At 39.5% G+C, this 20564-nt stretch overlaps 1 protein-coding gene across 10 annotated transcripts in view; it reads right to left on the bottom strand.

Annotated features, from left to right (window-relative positions):
* ST18 (ST18 C2H2C-type zinc finger transcription factor) overlaps positions 1-20564 on the bottom strand; it is a 291729-nt gene that overhangs the window by 15178 nt on the left and 255987 nt on the right. For 7 of the 10 annotated variants that reach the window (XM_089517297.1, XM_089517298.1, XM_089517292.1 and 4 more), the window contains 7 exons: positions 15418-15530; positions 8954-9022; positions 6608-6670; positions 5400-5468; positions 4420-4482; positions 4254-4334; positions 1476-1697 (listed from right to left, as the gene is read on the bottom strand). In XM_089517297.1, coding sequence (XP_089373423.1) covers positions 1476-1697; positions 4254-4334; positions 4420-4482; positions 5400-5468; positions 6608-6670; positions 8954-9022; positions 15418-15530 — 680 coding nt within the window. The remainder of the gene's footprint in view (positions 1-1475; positions 1698-4253; positions 4335-4419; positions 4483-5399; positions 5469-6607; positions 6671-8953; positions 9023-15417; positions 15531-20564) is intronic. The other 3 variants (XM_089517296.1, XM_089517301.1, XM_089517295.1) reach the window with 2 other exon arrangements.

Here is a 20564-nt window from a genome sequence, read left to right on the forward strand (position 1 = left end):
AGTTATCTGCACAGCCCCAGTATTTTTTTTTTTTTTTTTGAGAGGTGGTCCCAACACTCCTGAGAAGGTTTTAAAGCTGAAGAAAGAGATTTATGAGAAAGGAGGGTTGCCCCCTCCTGGTTCTGCTGACAGAAGCAGCACCATCAGTGGAACAATACTACTAGATTCTACCCAAAGATTGTATGGGTGAATCTGAACCTAGATATCCATTAGCAAAACAACAGAGTCAACTTGAAAGGGTCCATGAAAATAATAATTCTGGAAGGTGGAGCTACAGGTATGTTGCCCCTTCAAAGGCATTTACAGATCAGCATATATATATATATATATATATATGGATTTCCACATCTGCAGTAAAACAAAATAAATTTCAGGAAAGCTAGAGCAGTGGTGTCACTAGTGGTTAGGGAAAATGCTTACTCTTGCCTCACTCCCAGAATGCTACACCACCTCTTTTTTCCCCCTTTGCTTTGAAAATAGGCCACAAATGCAACCTGACATGTGAGCTTTTGCTTCCTCTATGGGACTTTCTTTTCTTTTCTTTTCTTTTTTCTTTCTTTTCTCTTTCTTTCTTTCTTTTTTTCTTTCTTTTCTTTTTCTTTATAATATAATAATAATAATAATAATAATAATAATAATATTTATTTGTATACCGCCCTCTGGCAAACCAATCCGGGCGGTTAACAACAGTAAAATATAAATTATCACAATTAAAAACACTTTATCCCTCCCCCCCTTAAGACAGTATTAAATAGTATAACATATTAAAAATACAATATCAAGGATAAAAACAGCAATTAAAACTAAAAACCCTGATATCCCTGTTGATCCTCAACCATCACTAAGATGGGGCCACGGGAGGAATGAGGGAATCAGGGAACCTGGGCCGGGATGGTTAATCTGGAAAGGCCTGCCGGAAGAGATCCGTCTTGACCGCTTTTTTAAAGCTGTCTAATGATGTTATCTGACGGATCTCATCCGGCAGGTTGTTCCAGAGTTTGGGGGCGACAGCAGAGAACGCCCTCTGGGAGGTTGCCGCAAGCCTAGATTTTAGAGGCTGCAGTAAGTTTTTTTCTTTTTCTTTTCTTTCTTTCTTTCTTTTCTTTTCTTTTCTTTTCTTTCTTTCTTTCTTTCTTTCTTTTTTTTGGTGACTGGTTTGGAGTTATGATGAATGCTTAACCACAACATTTGGGGGAATTTTGTAGCATTTTGAAATATTTTCAGATACCATTTAAAAAAAAATGAGGGAGTTGGGGAATTGAGTGGACAAAAGGGGAAGTGAGTAGGATACTTTTCCCACTTCTACCCTGGAGTCTAAACTTTGACCATTAACTCAGAAGTCATATGAAATTCTAACAAGCTTTTTCTCCTATATTATTTTAATAACTTTAGTGGCAAAATTCACACAACTACTCTAAATTACAGAGAAGTATTAAGATTTTTTAAAAAGAGTAATGAATGAGACAATATGATACCTTCGGTGGGTGACAAAAACGTTATTAACATGACCCAGTCCGTTGCAGCCTGGCAAAGGACAATGCGGCAGCTCTTGCTTGTTCAGTTTCCAAGGCAGTGAAGACCCATTGAGTGGACTCTCCTTCTGTCTCTTGGCAGCCATAGGACAACCCGAAGCAGTGCGATGGGAAGTGTATTTACCTGATATGTGACCTTGGCCATCACAGCCTAGCACCGGACATCTATAGAAGCACAGCAAAACCCATGTTATTTTGCTCTTTGATAAAAATTGTAGGAGGATTATGTCATTGGAGCAACTATACCATTTCAGACAACTGTCCTACCTGTAAATTTAACAATGCCTACTTGGATGAACTACTGTGTCATGTGCCCTTCCCTCTAATACTCAATGATCCACCTCTATAGATAGTGCAGTCAACAACTCCAGAAATTTCTTAGAATTATCCCTGAAGAAGGTCTATTGGTGATAAGACTGAAATGCATTGGGCTTTTATAAAAGCTTTTGACCATTGTATAGCATGTGGGATTTTGTTTGATCCCAGCCTTCCACTGTGAATACATGCTTTTCAGATTTCTGTTCTGTTTCTGCACAAAAACTTACAAAGCCCTCCAATTTCTCATTTTCAGAAGAATTTTAAATACTTTTGCTTGTTCAAATTTCTTACCCCATTGCCTTCCTTTATTTTTAAACTTTCATATTATTAGCTACATCTATTTTAGGATTTGTTTGGTTGCTTTTAATTATATGACCACTTTATGCTAATGTATATTATAAGACATCGTAACTGTTTTTTTAAAAAAAATCCACAATAAAAATTTGGGATGCAAATATTTAAATGTAAATTAAATGTGGTAGCAATCTATGGCGGGATACAAACCGTCGCTTTGCGGCGTTCTCCCGCCGGCGCCATTTGCTCCGCGAGGGAGCCGTAGCAGCTAAACCGCGCGGCTCCCGCGCGGAGCAAAAAAGAAGCTCCATTTCGGAGCTTCTTTTTGCGGCGCCTCTATGACGTCGCGAGGCGCCGCTGGCGCATTCGCGACGTCATAGGCACCGCGACACGTCTGGACGCTATGCATCCAGTACGTAAAGATGGCGGCGCCCATGTGGAAGGGGCGCCGCCATCTTGTACGTATTGTATACGTACTAGGGTTAGGGGGGTGCGGAAGCACCTCCCCTTCCTAACCCTAGTACGTATACAATACGTACTATATGGCGGTGTGTAACCCGCCTATGACATTCAACTAAAGTTGATAATGTTTATTGCAGTTGGAATAATGGAGGATACATTTCAGAACAAAAGATAAAACTAGGATGTATATGAATCTTCTAAGGGAAATTAGAAGAACTCTGGTAGCACAGTGTGCCTTTGTTATCCTCTGGGGTTTGGTTCCAGGATCCCCTGTAGATAACAAAATCTGTGGATACTCAAGTCCCACTAAAAACAATGGCATAGCAAAATGATATCTCTTATATAAAATGGAAAATCAAGGCTTGCTATTTGGAATTTATACTTTTTTTGGATGATTTTCAAGCTGTATATGCTTGGATCTGTGGATAAAAAAATCAGTGGATAAAGAGGCAACTGTATATTTTATCCTCCATCACATCTGTTTGAATTACAATTCAGCACCATTACAAGTCATGCCAGAATCTACAAATGGTTGCTAGAATCTTGCATCATCATCTACAGCAGTATCGGCACAGGCCAGAATATTCCGGGAGCAGCACCCCATTACCTAGTCACTCCAGAGTGAATAAGGATGGCTGTTTGCACTCATGTCCCACTGTGCCACACATTGTTACCAGTGGTGTTGGAAGCTGCTCCCTCTGAGGCTGAAAATGAGGCACCCAGCATTGATCACATGGCTGGGCACTTCATTCTGATCTCAGAGGGAATGACTCACAACAGCAGTGGTGGTGCCAGGTGGCACAGCAGGAGATATTGTAAACAGCTGCTTAGCATAATTTTGGAGGGCTTTGGATCTTCTGGGAAGATCTAAAGCAAAATCCATGTTCGGGGTGGTATATTGTAGGTTCAGTGCTGAATTGACTGTACGTAATCCAGATGGTTTGAACCAAAACCATGGATTGAGCTCTGTGTTGTCTGGACTGACGCCGTGAAGACAGGAGAAGGATATGTTATTTCACCTGTGCGGAAGCAGCTTATATTACATAAGTTTACATATACCTAGTTATGTAGCAGAGATGTTAAGAAACTCATAGTGCATTGATTCCATTGTGCAACAGTCATTTTGCTGGCTCTTTTCATTGTAATGTAACAGCAGCCCTCTGCTGGATAAGGAAATTACAGAGCTGCCCAATTAAATCCCAAAGACATAACTCCATTTATGAAGATGTAAATCTACAACAGGATTCTGGACAATAATCAGAGGTTTCAACATGAATAATAAAGGTGTTTGACTTTAGGTCAATCATACACATTGGACTACTATATACAGGTCACATTAAAGATTGTGGCTTTTTAAATAAGGCCATTTGTTTGGGTGGATTATGGGAGTTTAGTCCAAAAAGTAACTTTTCCAATATCTGATTCTTTGTTCCCAAGGCTCTTCTAAGTCATATCCTTTGGGTCTGTACCTCAAGGACTGTACCATTCCCTGAAGGCATAAAACTCAGCTTTTCATGTTTTATTTAATTTACTGTTAAGGAGCAAGGAGAATATATATTAGTGAATCTGAGACCATGTTGAATGTTTCTTGTGATGCAGCAATCAAATGGTGAAGAATAGATGTCCATTTCCCCCCCACCCACTTACTTAAGTTCAGGGTCTTCTTTTTCCTCTTTGGTAGGAGTCACTTTGAGACTACCTTTCCTAGCCCGAGGACAACCAGACAAGCTGAAAACAAGTACACAAGTATAGCAGTTAATTCCCCTGTAATGTAATTTCTAATGGCTTTTGCTTCTGAATAAAATATACTTACCTTCTGTGTGAGGCATAGTTTCCAGTCACATGACCAGAGCCATCACATCCAGGAGTAGGACACCTATGAAGCAAAGAGGAAAATGTGGAGAAAAGATTACCTTTTCAAGACAAAGAAGATTTTCACATGGCATCATTATATCATTCCTTTATCGTCCCAAAGTGTAGTGGAATCATCAAAACAGATAGACGATTCCAAAAGATGTTCATATGAGGCTGTTAGTGTTCTTAAAACATTGATATATCAGAATTCAGAATCAGAATGATTACAAAATGATTTCATAACAGATGAATTGCTGAATTCTGATATATCAACATTTAAAGAACACTAACAGCCTCATGTGAAAATCTTTTGGAATTGTCTACCTGTCATGACGATTCCACTACACTTTGGGACGATAAAGGAATGATATAACAATGTCGTGTGAAAATCTTCAATGAGACCCAGTCAATGTAGCTAATTTTGGAGAGCTGTGCATATGTGTTATCCTATTTTTGCAAGGGTTGTATGAATGGAGACACAGTCATTGACATAAAGAAGGCTGTTATTTAGATCAGTGCTACTAAAACCTTTGATCAGTGCTGATCTCAATTTCATGGGTTGCTGGTCCCCCAGATTTTCAGGAAAGAAGCAAACAATTGCCATCAATGGGCACAAAGGTGTCACCAGGTCTTGATATACTAGGGGCGGGGGGGGCGGGGTAGGGATTGCAGGAATCTGCTTCCCACCATCAAAAAGCTTAGGATGCACTGATTTAAACTGTTGTCATTTTTGTTGCTCTCCACATGTATTGGACCCTGGATGGACAAAATTGCATAGAGAAGCCTTCACATTTACAGGAGGCCCTCCCTTTTGGAACAAAACTGCACCGTGGAATACAAACAACTTTACTTGTTGCTAAATGACAAAACTGAACATTGATGTGATAAATAATAAATGTAGCACTCAGTCCTTCTCACTCCTTTAGAACTTATACTCACTTAAGCTCTTGAGAGTTGGCAGCCATCAAGGATTTTAATGTTTTGTCAGCTAGTGGGCAGCCAGAAACACTAGGAAAAACAAGAGTTAAATAGATTTCCTTGATTGTGTTATAGAAAAATAATCAACACCACCACAACAACAACAACAACATTTCTGTTGTTGCAATGGCTGATACTACCACTACTTCATTTTAAGAAAGGTTTAGCTGGTCATAGAGAAGACTGAATGGTGACATGATTGCACTCAAATCACCCAAAGGGTTTCTATGGCTGAGCGGCCATTTGAATTGTGGTTTCCCAGAGTCCTAGTCTATCACTCAAGTCACTTCACCACACTAGCAAGGGCACAAGTGACAGGAGCATAGCAGGATGGAGCTGTCACAATTGCATGATTGCATGAAGATTATCAGACATTATTGATGTTGCACAATGACAATTGATAATCTTTGCACAATTGCACAATAGTGATGGGAGCATTCCGCTATGGTCTTCTCACTTTTGCCCATGTGAAAATCTCCCTGCTCTTAAGAAGGGGACATGCTGGCAAAGTGATCTGGTGCTAAGAGAGTAACATGAAGACTGGCAGCCCAGACCTGAGAACCATCTGAACATGAAGCTGTATCAGATCTTGGTTGAAGGGACATGAGACCACCTTTTTCACTTAGATTTTCTGTTATCCATTTCCCAACAATAAAGCTATAACTTGTACTCTCAGTAACTTTACTTTGGAGAATGCTTTGAACCTAAACAGAGCAGGGCTTGAGTGGATCAGGCCCTTTATATCTGTACTTAGGTGGGTATCCAGTTTGTTGCTGCTGTGTGTGTTTTCTAGTCATTTCTGACTTATGGTGACCCCAAAGCAAACCTATCATGGAGCTTTCCAGGCAAGATTTGCCTTGTTTGACATTGTCTTCTTCTGAGGCTGAGTTGAGTATGACTTGCCCAAGGTCAGTCATGGCTGAACTGGGAATTGAACCCTGGTCTCCAAACTCAAACCACTAGACCTGCAATATGGGTTTTCAATGGCAAAACAGAAAAACAAAACAAAACCCATATCCCAAATTTCAAATTATGCATTTTTGGTAATGCTACAGACATTCTAAACTTTGACTAATATGTCTCAGTCTGGCTGTGATAGCTACCATTATTAAACACTTAAATAGTATTTCTACATTTTGTTATTAATATCGCTCACATTTTCTTTTTACCTGCGGTGTGAGGCGTAGTTTCCTGTCACATGACCACTGCCATCACAACCTGGCGTTGGACACCTATTGACATAAAATGCAGAGGAATTGCAATGGTATGGTCATTTCTATTAAATACATCTTATTTAATTGCACAATAAATATACTAACTACAATTTCTAGTAAATTATAAAATAAATATACTAATAACTATAGATAGAGTAGTCTCTCCACCATAATTGTTACAGTACACTCCTATGTGAAGGCATGTCCATTTGTTCAGATAGGAACTGGCCTTGTGATGGTTATCTGGAATGGATCTCCTCATGCTAGTATCATTATAATGGCCATATTAATCACATCATGACAATAATAAAAATATGAATGGTAGCAAGATTTTTAAAAGTTTGGAGAAATAATTTTGGGGTGGCAGTGGTGGTAAGATAGACTTTTGTAGCATGTTAAAGATTTAAAAATGTTATTATGGGATAAGATGCTTAAAGTGTTACCCCTGGTGGGCAGATCATTATATGCATGACTGGTTGGGTAGACAGGGTCAGTAAACAGTGATGTCAGGGAGAATACAAATGCAAAAAGTACAAAGAATGGGCCTTAACAGTGCTCATTAACAAAACAGTTGGTAGAATGTAGCACAGACATTCTTGTACTGATGTACTGAAAAAAACATTTATTGTGATAAAAATAAACCTTGCATCTCTATCAAAGCCCCAGGACATAAAGTTCAACTAAATATACAGAAGTGGCTTTCTCCTGTTCTAAACAGCAAAAAAAGCGTGCTGTTGTTGTCATTTTAAAAAAAATCAAAGTATATTTGAAATTGATACAAAAATATCTGTTACTGCTATGGTTGCCAGGTCAGGATCCTGACATTTCAGTATCCAAACCTGAGATTTAGGGACTATCCTTTATGATTTCATGGATGGGGCTAGTGAATGGTGAGGTTATAAGGGGCAGCCCCTACTGATGACATTAAGCATGATACATTAAGGACCTTACCGCACAAGGGCTCCACAGAACACGACGAGAATGGAATGGAAGGGGCCTAGAATGAGTGGGGAACGAGTGGGGGGGTGCATTTTACTGCACACAGAAGTCCATCAGTTCTCAAAAATCTCCCCTCTGGAATGGATTGGGAACAGAACAGAATGGAATGGAACGAGTGAGGGACTTCTGTGTGCAGAATAATGTGTCCCCCACTCATTCCCTTCCCTTCCTGCCCCCTTTGGGGCCATTCTCATTGTGTCCCAGGAGTCTTGTGCGGTAAGGTCCTAAGCGTGAATCATTGCTGCAAGGTACACTAATTCCTCTGTATCTACAGGTTCTGAATTCAACTATCCACAACCTGAATACACACACACACACACACACACACACACACACACACACAGTGTGCCCGCACCATACGTGGGCGCGCCATATGCGGGCGTGCCATACGTGGGCGCGCCATACATGGCCTTGAGCATACGCGCTCAAGCCGTGGGGCGCGCGCAGGGTGGAAGGGGTGGCGCGTCCCATTCAATTGAATGGGCGCGTGCGCCCGTTGCGCCCTGCGCGTGCCCGCGCCACCACACCACCGCCCACGAGCCCCATTGTTTCCAATGGGGCTCGAGCATAGGCGGAATTCGCCTTACGCGGAGGGATCCGGAACGGATCCCCCGCGTAAGACGAGGACGGACTGTATTCCTAAAAGCAAATCTTGATTTTGCCATTTTATATAAGGAACACCATTTTACTATGCCATTGTATATAATGAAACTTCAGCATCCATGGATTTTGGTACCTATGGGGTATTCTAGAACCAAACCCCAGTTGATACCAAGGGCCCATTGAATGGCAAGTCTACAGATCTCTCTGTGTGTGTTTGTGCGTGCATGTGTGTACATATATATGCAGACTTTTCAAGGCAAAGATCTTGCCCTGAAAATTTTCCACTTTCTATGAAACTTTAAGGAGACAGGCTGAATTTTGAGATGTGGGAATACTAGTTTTCACCAAGCTACTGGCTTGATAGTGGGTATTATTCAGTTAAGTATCCCTGTTTGTAGGGTTTTATTTTTCAATTTCAATCACCTCTGCCCCATCTGATTACAATCCCCCACCCATATAACCATGTGTATACTAAATAAACTGTAGATTATTCCTATAGTGGATGAAGCAGACCATTTTCACAAAAGGTTATGCCATGACAAGACTTGTTAATCATTAAGCTGCCACAGGACTTGTTTTTGAGGGAACCTCCGATTTTCAATATGTACTTTAAAACTAGCTGTGCATAAGTCAAATATATCTCATTAGAATACGTTTCACCTTCATAGACAACATCTCATATAGTTATGTCTTGCTTACAAAAGTTCATGCCATGATAAATTTGTTAGTCCAGAAGGGTAGCCATTCCAGAGATGTAGCCATGTTTGTCTTTTGCAGCAAAAAGAAAGAGAAAGAAAAAGAGTAAGTCAGTCTTGTGACATCCTTGAAGGAGCCACAGGACTCTTTGATGGTGCTTGAGTAATATTTAGATGTCATTATAACATGGCCGGGGGGGGGGGGGGTAATAGATAAGCCAATGTGTAAAGAGGGGCCCTTTCACACAGTACTGTTATAGTATGAGGATTCCACTTTATTATTCCACTTTAACTGTCATGGGAGATTATCACACAGAGGAGACAAGTATCCTCCTGTTGTCAAACTGTGTTAATTGTGCAATCGAGGGAAAGATTATCACACCCCCACACCTATCTTGTTCTTCTCCCATCTGTAAACAGTAATGGACCCATCATTTGGTATTAATCGGAGTTTCCATTAATACCAAATGACTGGTCCATTACTGTGTACGGAAGGGAGAAGAGCAGGATAAGTGCACAGGGGTGTGATAATCTTTTCCCTGATCTTGCGATTAACATGGTTTAAAGATGGAAGAAGTACGCTTGCCTCCATCGTTCCATCCTATGGAAACCTAGGGTTTATAGTTTGGGAAAGCACTAGACTCTGTGGCTAAGAAGTCTAAATGAATCACCCTAAACTACAAATCCCAGGAAGCCAGTGCAACCATGACTATTAAAGTGGAATCATAATGCTATAACTGTGTAGAGTGAAAGGGCCCCAGATTTAGATACATGGGTAAATAGACTAACTATTTAGCTTATCTATGCATGTTATTTCTTTTTAAGAACATTTAGGAGTTCAGCACTGAAGTCAGATACACTACTATTTAGTAACAGGGATTTTGTTTTAAACATCTTCCAATGTAATGAGAAAATATGTCAATTATTATTTAAGCTTTCTTTGATTTAGGTGTTTATATTTTGTGTTCATATTGATATTTTGTGTTAGGCATCTAACACAGGGATGTTAAGGAGAATATACTGTAGATATTTTACACATTACATATAGTGGTTCACACATTAAATCATCATAAAATAAAATATATAACCAGAGTCCATAGTTTAGACATACTATACCACACTAGTACCAGAATTTTAAAAAAATCAGCAATGTTTAAAATATTTTTGTTTAAAAGCACACATCAACCACAAATCAATCAGGGAAGGGGAAAATGTATGAATATTGAGATCTTTAAGAGGATAAGCCGGTTTCCCATCAGAGGAAATATTATAGTGATAGAGCCACTACCATCAATACTTTTGCTACCATCTTGATGCACTTTGTTGGCAAACCTGTGTGCTTACTTTGAGATATAATGTCTGGAGCAGGCTTATGTGTAAGCCAGGGGTGGAAATTGCGTTGTCTATGAACCAATGCAGCCCCATCTAGCTGATTCTGAAGCCTCCAGACTCTTATCTTGTTGTGCCTTGTTCCCTTTTCCCCACAAATCTCTGTCTGCCTCTGGTTTTGTTGAGGGGGGGGGGGGCTATCTTGGATTTCTAAAATCACCTAGGTGAGAGGGAGAGGAAGGCCAGCCAGCTTCATCAGGCCTGGCCTAAAGGAAGAAGGAGAGCTCTCATTCCAGTCCATCTGTCATGGTCCAGGCCTCAAAAGGAGAGAAGAACTGCTGCACCTAATCCCCTTCCCCACTACCATTCCCTTCTGTTTTTGTGTGTCATGTCCTTTTAGATTGTAAGCCTGAGGGCAAGGAACCATTTAATTAACCATTTTGTAAATTGCTCTGAGAGCTTTGGTGGCTGGAGAATGGGGTATAAATACTCTAAATAAAATAAATAATAATAAATGTCTTCCCACCCCTGTTGTACCTGATTCGACAAATAACCTGGGTCCAAGCCAGTAGGGTCTTAAAGATAATGATCACTATAAGGAATAGAACAGATTCTGGAATGTGAATCTGCAGTAAGATCTTTTTGCTATATATTCTTATTTGATTTTAAAGGCTAGGGTGATCTCCTGTTTTGGTTGGTCACCAAGATTCTCTGCCCCAGTTTAGCTATATTGATTGCTATATAGTAAATCATGGCTTGTGAAATGATGAAGCACTGTGTCCTTGTACATCCTTTAATGTCATTCAACTGTTATCAGTGTGCAGACTGACTGTGATTAAATCACAGTTTCCCATTACATCCAGATCAGGAAAACATGGCTTAATCTTTGTTTCCAAAACATGGATTTAAATCAGAATATGTTTCTATTTTCCTGTCCTGGCTTTAAAATGGAGGTGAACACTTGGATTTCCTACTGCAGATGCAGTGGGACAATGTGGCTCAATAAGCAAGAAATATGAAAGGCAGGCGCAAGAGGAAAAGAAGAGGGATGAAGCAAGGACAAAATACAAGATGGGAATGGAAGTGAAAGCTAAAATTCTGTCAGCTTCAGGCCCCCAGATCATGCAACAGAGCAATTTTCTGAGAAAGAACTGAAACTATTCCAATTTTCTTTAAATTTTCTACTGATGAGTTGCATTTCTTCTCCATTACTTAAAACAAAATAATCCAGGGTGAACAAAAGTGCTCTCTTTTTTTAAGCCTGTTTATGACAGACTGCTTCCTAAAATATTGTTTATTCTACATCTGGTATTTTTAAACCCAGTTACTATTTTCAGTTTTGCCCTATGAAGCAAAATTATTTAGTCTCTTAAACCTTGCAATGTGGATCTCAAAGTAATATTTTAAAAATAGGCACAGAATGCACAATATTCTTTTAAGCAGTAATACATCATTTAGAAAACTTATTTCATTCTGAGTCATACAGCTGCTTTGGTATAATATAATCACTGGAGAGGCTATTAATATTTCAAAATACGTAATCTATATTTATAATGAAGAAAGTTCATTGTAATTGAGTCTCCAAGGTAGAATTTTTCTTTGCAATTGCTCTTGTCATTATAGGTACTTCCTCATGATGGAGCCATCTGTATTGTTCACTAACTACCTCTTCTGCCGGTGAATATTTAGTAAATTTCCCCTGCCCTCAGCATTACCTTTAGACTCTTTATATAGCAATACTTAAGTGTTTTAGAATTAAAGTGTGCAGCCAAATGTATTTGGAGTGCACATCAGTATGCAGTGTTCAAAATAAACATTATGGATGATTTAAAATTCTATGCTAAGGGCACTTTCACCCTATGAATATAGCTCTATGATTTCACTGACTGCATAGCTGCATCCTCTGGAATCCTGGGGTTTGTAGTAGGGATGTAATTCTTCACTAAAGGAAGCAGCAACTAAGTTTAGCAATTTTCATCCATTGCAAGAAAGCTTTTTAAAACGCAGTAGTTTTTCAAAGGCTGTTTGGAGTTTGGTATTTGTATGTGTAATTTTTGGTAGAGACACTGCAGTGTCTTCACAGGAAAATACTGTTTCTTCCAGAGAAAACACTGATTTCTGTGGGAAATAGCCATATGTGAATTCTATAGCTCCTGAACTGTGAAGATTCCTGTCAGACTAGGAATCTTCTCATCAAGCACTGCTGAAGTTTAAGATATATGCTTTTCAACCATTTGTGTCAATATGTTTTGAATATTTTTCCTATCACTAGTTTGTAATATCTCTTTGGTGAGATATTACATCTCTCTGGAAGAAAATTCTAAGTACCCTTCCCTAAACTGTATGTCCATGAATTCAACAGGATGTGGCCATGGCAGTTAAAGGGGAATCATAATGCTATGACTGTGTAGTGTGAAAAGACCAAAGCTTTACAATTATTACAACTATAAAGTACAGAAACGTGGGGTTCTTAATAAGCTGGTGAACAGTAACTTCTACCACTTCTAGTCAGCATGACCAATTGTAAGGCATGAGGGGAGTTACGTATAGCCCCAAAACGTCAAGAGGGTTCTATATTTTCCATCCCTGAGAGAAGGTTGTTATTAAGTTGATAAAATTGCTTGAATAATGAGAATGAAAATCACATAGAGGGAGATCTTTTAAAAATCATTGGGAAAATAGCTGCTTTGAAAAATGGAGGACTTTTCCTCCCTTTATTTTTATTAAGTTTTTTATTCTTAAAAATAGCTAGCTTAACTTTCAAGTGTGAGTATAATATGGTGAGCAGCCTTGTGAATAGAGGTGAGGTATACAATGCTAAAAGAAATTTGGTCCAGCATGTTATAACATGTAAGAACTGCCAGTAAATTCTCAAGTGTAGGTACTTGTCATGACTATGCTCCCAAGGAGAGTTCAAACATGGAGGTAACAAAGATGTTTTAGTAGTTTTCATTTCTACCACTTTCAGATCTCTCATGAAGCTGATGGATTGTGGTTATTCTAGAATAAGCTATCCCTCCCCATCACATCCATACTGTGCATGACAACAGGAATTACTCATAACAATATATTGTTGCTGTGAAAATTGATTGTTCTCATCAGTTCCCTTGAGGATTTAAGCTTACTTCGCAGGAAACAAGGAAGAATGATGGAAGTGGAAGATAGCACAACTATTCCTGCTAATAAAAAAAAATTGCATTGTGACTTTCCAAGCCAAGATGATTTTAAATTCTATGCTAAGGGTGCTTTCCACTGTACCCTATCAAACACAGTAAGTTTAGAGTTTCTCAATCCAGAAGGCAAAAATTAGCCTTAGAACAGACACCAAAATCTATTATAGGGATTGGGAAAGTATAACCTTTGACCTGTGTGTGCCCTCCTGGCCATTATGAGACTTCTTTCCCCCGTTCTTCCTAACATTTGGTGCAATGGGATCAATATTGCCACATACTTGGCCTTCTGAGTCATCCCTCTGAGTCTAGGGGGCTGTTTGCATGAGCAAGAAGAAGCCATTTCACCTTGTTCTAAATCTTAGCTGTTTAAACAACACAAGTGCCCAAAGCAGGAGGAAACTGGAATGAAGGAGTGTTCTGAGGGTAAACATCAGAGCAAACTAACTCCCAATTTGCTCCAGGTAAAGACGGAAAATGTGTCACCAGTGCAGAGGTGAGAGTGGCTGGTGAGCTATTGGTAGTTTCTTCGTTGACAGCCACTGAATCTATCACACATGTGCATGAGTGTTCAGTTGCACCATGGACCCATATCCCATGAAGCAAAATTATGACAAACATAGCAGTTTGCCACCAATACAATGGATTTAATAAGAATATTTTAAAAACTGCTTGGCCCTAGAGAGGCCATGAGGAAGAGAGGGACTGAGGTGTGTATCGGGTGCCTCCATAACTGTGCTGTGCTAATGTGTAGGATGGGTGGTCAATGGTTTGTGCAATTGAGTGGCCAGTCACACAGCTGGTTGGGTGGGGCATCAAATGGGCTAGCAGCTGGGTAGGATGAAGGAGGCAATTGGTGGCCACTGGTGATTAACTGGAGGAAACAAAGATTGGTGCAGCACTGCTTGTATCTGGAAATGCCTCATTTTGGCTGGTCCATTCTTTGAGAAGAAGGGGGGCAGTTTGGACTGCCCATGGGTGTTCAGCCAGTTATGTGAGCTGATGGTGCAGTCGATGGGTTCTCCTCATGAATCAGGAAACCCTCTGTTTGCTTAGGACTAAAATGGGCTGGGGCGGATTCAAAATGGGCACCCAGGATGCATATGATGCTATTATGGCTAAGGATCCACGGAGGATCAATGGGCTCCCCAAACTGTCACAGAATGATTAATATATATGCCCATTACTATTCTGCTTGAGCGATTCTATCACCAGCAATGCATTCTGGCTTATTTAATTGTTTATGTGTGTTCAAGGAGAAGTAATACCACAAAAGGGTAGGAAATACAGATTTGCCTAAAGCTCCAGCAAACTGACCATTACATGTACAGTCAAGTCCTTGGCAGCCACATCTATGACTTTCTTATGGGCAAGAGGGTCTCATAGTACATGGCATTGTTACAAAAATGAATATATTAATGACACAAGGTTTCAGTACAATCACCAACTATGGAAGATGTCAATTTATGAGCCGATTAGCTTATTTGGTGGCAGAGAGATTTTATGGTGGTTGTGCCCAGAGAGTTTAAAACTCCCTGCCTAGAGAGATCAGGAAGCCCCCATGCCTGCTCTCCATTCAGTCACAAGTAAACACATTTTTGTGCCATCAGCCTTTTTCAAACTGATGAAGGTTTGGCTTTTAAATGCATTGCAATTCATATTTTAAGGTTTGTATATCGTTTTAAAATGCATTTTACTATTTTAATGTTTTTCACTCTGTAAATTGTTTAATGTTTTTAAAATGTTATATTTATACTTTTTCATGTTGTTCTTTATTTTAATTTGTATGGTTTTAAATCAGCTGTGAGCTTCCTTGAAACTCTGTATTGGGATACAGGTGGAATAATAATAATAATAATCTTGTCACAGCACCCATCATTCTTTCCAGATTTCCTGAATAAGCACTATTTCGGTGTTCTAAAAGCCAAAATAAACCAGAATGAAAGCCACCAACTGTTTTGTTACTCACGTGATCAGTTCCTTTTTGAGGTCTCGTGAATGGAGCTTGGGTTTTGGACTTGGGACTGAGACATCCGAGTATTTTTTTTCCTCCAGATTTTCAGGAAAGATTGCAGGATCTTTCTGAAATAATAAAAGAGATTGTTATTCCAATGTTGCTTTCTTTTCCTCAGTGCTGACTACTGGTACATGTTTAGCTGACTGAAAGAAGACAAGCATAATTTTAGACCTAATATAATTATTACCACAATGCTTATTTTGGAATTTGCCTTATGGTCAACATTGCTACTCGTTCAATTTATTGTGAAGCTTATTGCATTTGCCTGAATATTTCTTGTGCATTTATCCTTCAGTTCTTTTGCAGAAAAAATATGGAATCTGATGCCCTCATGATGTAATCCTCAATATCACCAGAATGGTCAAGATTCAGAAAGCTAAAACAGTGTGCAGCCGAGCACCCAGCCCTCAATTTTTGTATTCATGGTGGAAATAGAATTGCACTTGTGTATGTATCGGAATGTTGTTTAAGAAGCTCAAGTACTTGCATCCTTGTTTGGATCCCTTCCAGTCTGTGGGTTCCTAAGCATATATAGGGAGTGGGGGTGACAAGGAAAATGAAATTCCATTAATGTACAGATGGACATTTATATTGATTTCTGCAAAGACCAGAACATAATGACAACACAAATAACAGATAATAGCATCTGGCACTTTTAACATTTTAAGCCTTGAAATCTTTGGAGAAATGACAGTCGAACTCAACTGACAGCTCCAGTTATTTCTAAGCATTTTCCCTTTTTGGAGAGAATACTGGCCTTTTCAAATTCAGAATTTTTTTTCCTTTTTAAGAGGCATCTGGACAGACCATTTCTCAGCATGTGTAGGACACAATATTTTCTAGAAATGGCCAACAAAACTGACCAACTGTGCCTATGGTAAGATGACAATAAATTTGAAATAGAATAATTATCTCTTTTTATCTAAAGGGGCAGCTGACTCCCTTACAATTCATGAATGCTTTGCTCCCAAGTCTCCTGTTGATATCCAGTATTGTTTGGAACAAATATGTCTCAGACATGGATCAGGGACAACATTTACAAGATTCTCTTTGTTGAGTTCCTTAACTGTGGGAAATGCAAATGCAGTTTCCTTTTCTTGTAGCGTGAGTCCAAGACAAATGAACAGAAGCATTTTGACATAGGCATGAATCTAATGATGCACCCATTCTTCACCAGAGCTTGAAAAAACATAATTTTTGGACCACAGCACCAGAATCCACAAGCCGGCATGGCAAATATCTGAGGTTGCATCTGCACTGCAGAAATAATATGGTTTGACACTGCTATAACTGCCTTGATTCAATGCTATGGAATTCTGTAGTTTTGTGATATATTTAGCCTACTCTATTAAAGAGCTCTGGTAACACAACAAACTAAAAAACCCAGAATTTCACAGCACTGAGCCATGGCACATAAAGTCAAACTGTATTGATTCTACAGTGCAGATGTAGCCTGGGTCAATCAGACTCTCTCTTGTATCAACATAATTCAAAATACAGTATCAGCATATTGCAAAATACATTTATGTACAAAATATAATTCTTGTTCAAAATAAAATACAATGAACACAAATCAGAGAAAACACTTGTCTTTTCACTCTTACATGAGCAAAAAAACCCTCACAAGATGGACAAGGATGGTTTTTTGTTTGTTTATGATGTGGTATCCTAACATGTCAAAGCACACTTTTCTTTGTCATGGATGAAAAAAATGCAAATATTTTTATGGACTTGACATGGAGGGTGCAAAATGTAGTATTCCCTCTTTGATCACAAAATACTTTGTCTAATCATTGTTTCTAGGTCAGTTCTCTGGGATCCCTTGGATAGACTTTTCAGAAACAGTTTTTTACTACAGGATGGGTATGCATTTGTAGAAAACTTGCATTGTTAGGAATGAAGGAGAGAACTGTACAATGCTCTTTCAGAGGGCAGCACATGAAATAATTCACATCTTTCCAGGTCCTTTGTGGTGATCTTTTAACAAGAAGACCTCAGCTAAAGGAACCAGTACAACATTAACAAATTATGCTAGTGTTTAGTCATGTGAGTCTTTAGATTTCTGAATGCATCATGTAAAAAAAAAAAAAAGTAGGCACAAGGATCTTTCTATGGGGGGCAAAATGAGGTCATCCCCCACTAAGAATTTTGCCTTCAAATAAAGTTTGCCTTTAAACCCCAGATATCTAGCATTGCCAAGAGTGAGACACTGAAAACCATTAATATATAGAACACTTGTATTTCAGTTGTCTCCATTCCCTTGAGTAATTTTACCTGTCCCCTTTGCTTTGGATAATAGTTATCCATGCTTGTTTTCTTCCCGAAGCTTGCACTGGCATAGGAATAAATATCCTAATTTTCTGAGATGTGAGATACTGGTCACAAACAGCTTGCTGCATGACAACAAGGCCATCAGGCAGCATCTAATATGGCCTCCAACTGGCAGCCATTTTGTGTGCACTGTTACTAAGTTATATGGAAAGATAAAAGCTGAATAAACAGTGCTGATTCCTGTTAATTTATCAACATGTCACTCAATTGGCATTATAAGGGCCCGATGCTGATTATTCATCATAAAAGCAAGCCCAGCTAACACTCTACTTTGCCTTGATTTGGCATCAATATTTGTGGGGCAAACATGGCCAAAAAAGATAGAGGGAGGGGGAAAGTAAACAAATAAACAAACAAAAAACATACTGCCAATACTCAATAAACACATAAATGAAAAGGGCATAACAAAATTCAAGGAAATCACCAGGTTTTAAATTATAATTTAGTACAGTATCTCTTACAAATCATGATTCACTTTATGTAAATATTTGCCTTATTTATGAAGGGGTGTGTATGGGCCCACAGCTGCATTTTTGTTTTCTATTCAGTCTTTATTGTAGGCCAAATTGACGTGCTATGTTGACATGCATATTGATGTTTCCTTTGTGTTATACTGCCTTTGTGAGGAAAAGAGAGGAGTGGAAGAAACGTGGCTTATATTTTTAATGTTGACTTCATTTCTTTTATGCTTGAACTTTATCATTGCTTAAGAGGAACAAACTAAACATGCCAATAGCATGTCATGCCACAGCTTTGTACCATTTAAAGTAGGAGCTATAGATTTCAGGTGCAAAAGAGGTACACAGACAGGGTGTGTTGAATACTCCACTAGTTTCCTCTGTCATCCTTCCTCAAGCTTCTCTTATAGAAGAAGTGGAGAACCATCAGCTCTTGATAGAACAAGCCCTACTTTTTCCAACCTCGGAATTTGATCAACAATTCCCATTATCCACCACATGACCAATGGTAAAGGTTTCTGGGAATTGTAGTCCATAATGCCTAGTGGCTTTAAAGTTCTACTTGACTTTACTTTAAAGTTGTTAGAGCCAGGTTGGGCGTATATCTGGATGGATAGACACGGACAGCAGTGGAAAGAGGACAGAGAGCAGTGGAGTGGACAAAGCAGTGGACAGTGGCTTCAGTATTCTCCCCATACTTCAAATTGTTGTTGTGGTGTGGTGTGCCTTCAAATCATTTCCTACTTATGACAATCCTAAGGCAACCCTATCATGGGGTTTTCTTGGCAAAATTTGTTCAGAGGAGGTTTGCCACTGCCTTTATTTGAGGCTGAGAGCATGTGACTTGGCCATGGCTACCCAGTGGGTTTTGTGGCTGAGATGGGAATCAAATCCTGGTTTCCAGAGTCATAGTTCAGCACCCAAACCACTATACGATGCTGTCCTATTTGTCACATAATCAGGTCAGGTCTGTATTTAAAGACACAGAACAATTGTTATCTTCTTTAGTTTGGTCTTTAACTTCTATATAGCTCTGAAGCCTGAATCCACAAATCTTAGGCCTAGATAGGGTCCCCATATATTTTAAATGCCAGCATCAACAAGTAAGGAAAATAATAGTTTACTCTTAAGAATATAAATGAAGGGAGGAAAGAAGTGCTTGGGGAAGGAAATCGGTACCACTGACCCACACCCTACCTTGGCATTTCCTCTGTTTACTTTCCACATAACTGACACAGGTCCATGTTAAAGCTATAAATCCCTAATGTAAGATGCTAGTTCAAAACTGAGATCTTTTATCAAGGATTGCTGAAATCTGGATCACTTATATTCCTTAGAGGTAAATCATGGACTGTCAAAAGGTTGAGATTGAATCATGGAATTTTCAGTGTTACAATTTAAGCAGAAGGAACCTTTGCTCTTTCAAATCTGCAGGTGAGTTGATAACTGTTCACAAAGTAAAAATTTTCCTTTGACTAAATCACAATGTATAATGTGGTAGGTAAAGTGTGCTACCAGGGCCATTATGGCCTTGATCCCTATGTTGCTGTTATGTTTATATCTTGCCATTTCCCAATTTGGGACTCAAGGTGGCTTACAACACTTAAAACAAACATAAGCCCGGTACAGATTAGAAGAAAGGGGTGGCCAGAAGCTGTCCCTTTCTTCTCCGGATCGTTGTCACAGCAACTGCATGGCCGTGGCAACGATCCTCCCCAAAACGGAGCTTTGAAATGTAGCTCCTTCCCGTGATGCTGCCCAGGCACCCTGGGGCATCACAATGATGTCATGCATGCACAGTCCTGTTTGGACGCAGGGCTCATATGACGTCATCAACACGTGTGCTGTGTGGATAGTGATGTGTAAACATGGTGCCAACGTTACGTGGTAGGGTTCCAGAGTGTGCGGATGCTGTGTGCTACGGAACCGTAGAATTGGCCCCAGGCTGCCACAAACCGGAGGTCTATACTGGGACCTAATTAGAAATTCACAGTATGCAAAGGGGGAAAATGCAGAATAAAAGGGAAAGGGGGGGGGGCAGAATAAAAAGGTCTTCACCTGCCTGTGAAAAGATAGCAAGGAAGGTGCCACTCTAACCTCTCTGGAAAGAGTGTTCCTAAGTCTGGGAGCAGCCATGTACCTGTACCTGTGAGAGTGGTGGAACAGTTCTTCATATAACCTAGACCTGAGCCACATAGGGCTCTAGACCTCCTGCAACATTTTTTTTTTCTGGCACACAGGAAAAAGAAGGGGAAAAAAAGAGCTGAATTGTCTTCCCTGGAAGTCTCTAGTAGCTGCAATTCACTTTTT

Source organism: Sceloporus occidentalis, unplaced genomic scaffold, assembly GCF_023333645.1.
Source record: "Sceloporus occidentalis isolate IW3139 unplaced genomic scaffold, rSceOcc1.0.p SCAF_3, whole genome shotgun sequence".
Classification (NCBI taxonomy): domain Eukaryota; kingdom Metazoa; phylum Chordata; class Lepidosauria; order Squamata; family Phrynosomatidae; genus Sceloporus; species Sceloporus occidentalis.